The sequence below is a fragment of the Cynoglossus semilaevis genome, chromosome 2 (genome assembly GCF_000523025.1).
Source record: "Cynoglossus semilaevis isolate Cse_v1.0 chromosome 2, Cse_v1.0, whole genome shotgun sequence".
Classification (NCBI taxonomy): domain Eukaryota; kingdom Metazoa; phylum Chordata; class Actinopteri; order Pleuronectiformes; family Cynoglossidae; genus Cynoglossus; species Cynoglossus semilaevis.
Window position 1 is genome coordinate 129635 of NC_024308.1, and position 5105 is coordinate 134739.

Sequence of the window (5105 nt, forward strand, 5' to 3'; positions counted from 1 at the left end):
TGTGTGTGTGTGTGGGTGTGTGTGTGTGCGGCAGTGCCACAAGGCTGAATGTGTGTGAATCAGGATGTGGAGCTTCAGCAGGTGGTGGTGGTGGTGGTGGTGGGGGGGGGGGGGGTGGGGGGGGGGGTGGGGGGGGGGGTGGGGGGAGGCTGTGGGTGAGGCGGCGGGTGAGGCGGCGGGTGAGGCTGTGGGGGAGACACACACCTGTCTGCGTAGCGCCTGGTTGGAGACGATGATGACGTTGGGAGGATCTCCTACGGCTGTAGCTGCTCCTCCGATGTTGGTGAAGATGACCTCAGCGATGAGGACGTGACGAGGATCCAGGTTCAGAACCTCACACAACCTGAGGGGAGGTGTGAACAGGTGTGAACAGGTGTGAACAGGTGTGAACAGGTGTGAAAACAACAGTGTGAACAGGTGTGAATGTTGAACCTGATGGTGACAGGTGTGAACAGCATCATGGTGGTGACGTTGTCCAGAAACGCTGAGAGAAGAGCAGCGATCAGACACAGGATGATGATCATGGGCCAGACTCTGCCCCGGGACAGGTGGTAGGCCTGAGGACAGACCAGACCACGGACAGACCACAGACAGACCACAGACAGAGCACGGAGAGAGCACAGACAGACCACAGACAGAACACGGACAGACCACAGACAGACTACGGACAGACCACAGACAGACTACGGACAGACCACAGACAGACCGCGGACAGACCACGGACAGACCCCAGACAGACCACGGACAGAACACAGACAGACCACGGACAGACCACAGACAGAGTTAGCTGCCTGTTAGTTGTATGGTGTGATCATTGCTCTAATTGCTAACGATTCTTGCTGATTTTCTTGGCTAACTTGTTAGCATCGTTGTGTGTTGCTCTCACCTTCACAGCACAATAGTCAAAAAATCCAGTCTCTGAAAAGACGGCCACCAGGATCATCTGTGTGGAGGGAAAAAGCAGGTCATGGCTGACGCTGATGATACTGTGATTTAAGGATGAACAGGCGACTGTTTCTCCTCACCATTCCAAAGAGAAGAGCTAAAGTCTCAAAGTCGATCCACTCCACCACCGTGACCAGACTGGGTCTCTGACCAAACCAAGAACCAGATCATCAAGACTTTCCAGGAGAAAAGAACGCTCATTATTTCTGTGACGACTGAAGACGAACACTTACATCACCGATGATGGCCAGGGCACAGAGAGCAGCTAATGATCCCAACATGGCCGCCAAGGTACGGTGGACGATCTGATCGAAAAGAAAGTACAAGCTGAAAACTGTGAGTTCACGATTACACGTGTTCAAATATGTGGAGCCGCCGCTAAAATCACTGGTTTTGTCTATGAGGTTTGGTGTGTACATTTAAAGAACCCTCCACCTCAAAGATGATCAGGACGTAAACTCCCGCCAGTATGACTCCCGCCATGGCCACCTGCGTCTCCACACGCACGTAGAGCGACTGGTGCGTCATGGACAGAGGAACTACGTCGTTGTCCCGCAGGAAAGCCTGGACAGTGATGACCACGGGCTCACTGTGAGAGGGGAGGGAGACGGGGGGAGACGGGGGAGCAAGGGGCATCAGAACGTTAGCTTCAGACATCGGAGCGTTGGCTTCGTTAGCGTCAGTGAGTGAATGAATGAGCGACGGATGAACCTGCTGATCATCTCAAAGGTTCTGGTCTCCAACATCTGCTCACTGCGTTCACTGTTCACAGGAAGAGTCCAGTTATAAAGAACCTGTTCAACACAAACACACATATATATGATATATTATATATGATATATTATATATTATATATTAGACACAGGAAAGTGGTTCCTCTCTCAGATGATGACACTTTCTCACCTGCTGCGACCTGCGACGCCTTGGCCCCGCCTCCTCCGTCTGTTCCACCTGGATCAGGACAAACTCCTGTTGACTGTTGATGTCCATCATCATCCCACTGCTAAACGGCCCCCCCACCTGGAGCTTCAACAGAGCGTTGTCCCTGAAGTCCGTTAGGTTCATGACTGAGCCAGGGTCAAGGAAAATATGATGACATCACTTCCTGCTTCACCACAGCAGGATCTGAACAACGGCACTGTCATTTTAGATGATCGATAAGTGATTTTAGTTCAGACCAAAGTCCATGGAGAAAATCAGAGATTTTGTTTCCTGTAACAGTGCTAGTCCTAAAAGTACAAAAGACTTAAAATAAGATTGACAGATAAAAAGAAGAAGGGAAAATAACCAGAGCTGTTGGTTTTATGTAGAGGATACTAAAAGTGTCTGTGGAGGAAACTGCAAACATCCTCCAGGGTTTTTCTCTGTCTGGATACATACTGAAGAAGAGCTGAAACAACAGGCACAATCAGAATAATCACATGTCCCATTCTCGTTCCTGTCCAGGAGGTGGCAGTATTTCAGCCTTAAGTCATACTCACACTGCACAGAAAGACCACCGTGAAGATGGTGGTGATTTTGGAGATTTTGAAGCAACATCTAAAAAAAATCAACAGGATTTTCTTCATCAGAGAAGATTGATGTGAGGTCACTTTTCATTTGGTCTCTTTCTTTGTCTGGTTGGACTTATATATCTCTAACTCTATATATCCACAAACTGAACAAAGAACAGCTCAGAATAACTGTGTGTGTGTGTGTGTGTGTGTGTGTGTGTGAGACCTGAGGCTGCTGGTGAGTCTGAAGTTCAGATTCAGTTCCAGAGACTCGTTCTTCTCTGAGGAACCAGAGCGAGACAAGGACAGACTGGTGACCTCACTGCCTAATCGGTACCGTCTCTCCACGTCCAGGAAGCCGTTGTCCCACGGTTCCTCTGAGTTATGTAAGGTCATGTAGGTGATACTAGATTCAGAGTCAGAGGCAAGCTAAGAGTTAGCCAAACGAAAGGCACGCTCAACAAGAGAAAGAATCATCAAAAATCAACGAGATTCATGATCAATCAGAGGCTAAAAATAAAAGGCCCAAAAATAGAAATATATGATGAAATACATTTTTATTTCATTAAAAATAGAAATGACTAAATAATTCAAGTAAAGGATGTGAAGATAAAATCTATTATATACGAAATAGACGCCCCGTGACGACTCACCTGTCGTCCTGAGAGAATCGCAGCAGAGGCGAGCGCTCCGTCAGGTTGGCAGAATTCGATTTTCCTCTCAGAAAACTGACCGAAGTGAAGCTGAAGAGGAAAACGAAAACGAAGAATTCTTTGAGAACACTCTGAGAAAATCAGTGATTTTAGTTCAGAACAAAGTCCATAAATCAATCAAACTTTTTTTAATCCTTTAAGAGTTTCCTTCACTCTGGTTTGTCCAGATTTACCTCAGTGACATAAACAGGCCACAGGAGGCAGCAGTGGACTAGCAGCTGCTGTGCTAAAATCAAAGGGTTTGTCGACTTTTGTTGCGACTGAAATGTTTTAATCTGAATGACATCATAACCACATGTCTGAGATTATGTGTGTGTGTGTGTGTGTGTGTCAGTGTGTTTGACCGATGATCACATACATTCTGCTGCAGCTTTGTGCAGCGCTGCGTGTGTAATGTGACTGTGCACGTGAGGCTAACATTCCCAGAAGGCTGTGGTTCAGGTGACGGCACAGACTGAAGGATAATCTCTGAACCTCCACACGAGACCAACATGAAACGTGTTCACGCAGCCACACATCACACGTTTGTTTTCACCACGAGCCTCAAACATCAGCAGAGAAGTCCTCTGCACTGAACCAGAACGGTCATCTTCATCTTCATCTTCATCATCATACCTGTCCTCCTGACACACAGGACCAAAGGAGTCGTTGTGGAGGACACAGGCCTGCTGCAGCTTCTGACTCTCCTTCCTGTCGCTGATGTCCTGCAGCAGACGCAGTTCACCAAAGTTCCCCGCCACGACCTCTGATGACCTCAGGCTGCTGCGTGTCTGGTGGACTGAGGAGGTCTGAGACATGTCCATGTCCAGGTGAGTCTTGTTCTCCAGGTACATGTTTCAGATCTGAGCAGAAGAGAAAGAGAGCAACAATGACATCACTAAGAGGCTCCGCCCACACCAGTTGTCCTTCTTTGTGGGACCAGTTCTTACAAGTACTTTTGGTTCTGGGATCTAGCGCTGCTCTGACCAGTCTGGACCAGAAGGTCGGCGCTGTGAGACAGCAAAGACGACAAACTGGTCCAAACGGGTTCTTAGATGTTCTTATGAAATCTGAAGAGGTTTTAACATTTTGAGGATCAGCTGATCTGTTTGTGTGTGTGTGTGTGTGTGGGAGGGAGGGGTTTACAGTCTTGCCCCCCCCACACCCCCCCTACTGCTCCAACCCTGCAGGGTGAACTCTTGTGAAGGCAGAATAAAGCACTAATGTGTGTATGTGTGTGTAACAGCAGTACTGTAAAGAACAACTCAAAGTATTTGTGATTCAAAGTACCTTTTAACACAATATTTAGAATACTTCTAGTAACTTCATATCTAAGAAATACTTCAGTACGTAGTCAGACATCGGTACTATGAACTGATAGTTTTAGTTCCAGATCAAACAGATGAGGCTGGTCAGGACTGGACCGCACCAACGGAGACCTCATCAAACCTGCTGTGATGACATCATCAACCCGTGTGATGACATCATCAGCCCAGTCAGAATCCTGACACTCCAGAAGTGTGGCTTCTTCTCCAGAACCCACCAAGAACCACAGGTGAAAAAAAAACCTCTTACATTTTTATGAGGAGAAAATCCACATTTCTCCTCGTCGTCGCGTTTGAACACAATCAAAGTTCGTTGTTTGTCACCGTGACAATATTTATGTAGAAAAGAAAATCCGGGAAAGGAAAAGTCTTGGCATTACACACACACACACAAACACACACAGATAATCTGCCGGAACATCCCGATGACATCACTGATCTGCCGGAACCGACGACTTCATCCATGAAATTTATAAAGAAAACAGTGACCTGCTGTGAGGAACGTGAAAAGTTCTCATTAGAACTCACCTGTCGCCCGTGTTCTGTCCAAGCTCTGATGAAGACGACGATGAAGACGAACAAACAGTGTCTCAGAGAAGAAGACTTTCTACTGCTCTCCTCTGTTCCCCAGGAAAAGAGGAAAAGAGAGG

The 5105-nt window shown here is 47.4% G+C and overlaps 1 protein-coding gene across 3 annotated transcripts in view; it reads right to left on the reverse strand.

The window, feature by feature from the left end:
- The window catches only part of oca2 (oculocutaneous albinism II), a 9804-nt gene extending 4702 nt beyond the window's left edge, over window positions 1–5102 (reverse strand). For 2 of the 3 annotated variants that reach the window (XM_008329247.3, XM_025054199.1), the window contains exons 1-14: window positions 4984–5102; window positions 3767–3993; window positions 3092–3181; window positions 2665–2844; window positions 2427–2484; window positions 2263–2335; window positions 1849–2012; window positions 1657–1739; window positions 1381–1534; window positions 1179–1250; window positions 1026–1091; window positions 887–943; window positions 433–557; window positions 205–343 (exon numbers count right to left, since the gene is read on the reverse strand). In XM_008329247.3, the coding sequence (XP_008327469.1) occupies window positions 205–343; window positions 433–557; window positions 887–943; window positions 1026–1091; window positions 1179–1250; window positions 1381–1534; window positions 1657–1739; window positions 1849–2012; window positions 2263–2335; window positions 2427–2484; window positions 2665–2844; window positions 3092–3181; window positions 3767–3984 (1479 nt within the window). In that variant the 5' untranslated portion in view covers window positions 3985–3993; window positions 4984–5102. Of the gene's footprint in view, window positions 1–204; window positions 344–432; window positions 558–886; window positions 944–1025; window positions 1092–1178; window positions 1251–1380; window positions 1535–1656; window positions 1740–1848; window positions 2013–2262; window positions 2336–2426; window positions 2485–2664; window positions 2845–3091; window positions 3182–3766; window positions 4236–4983 lie in introns of those variants that run through there. The other variant, XM_025054200.1, reaches the window with a different exon arrangement.
- Between the last annotated feature and the right edge of the window lie 3 nt (window positions 5103–5105).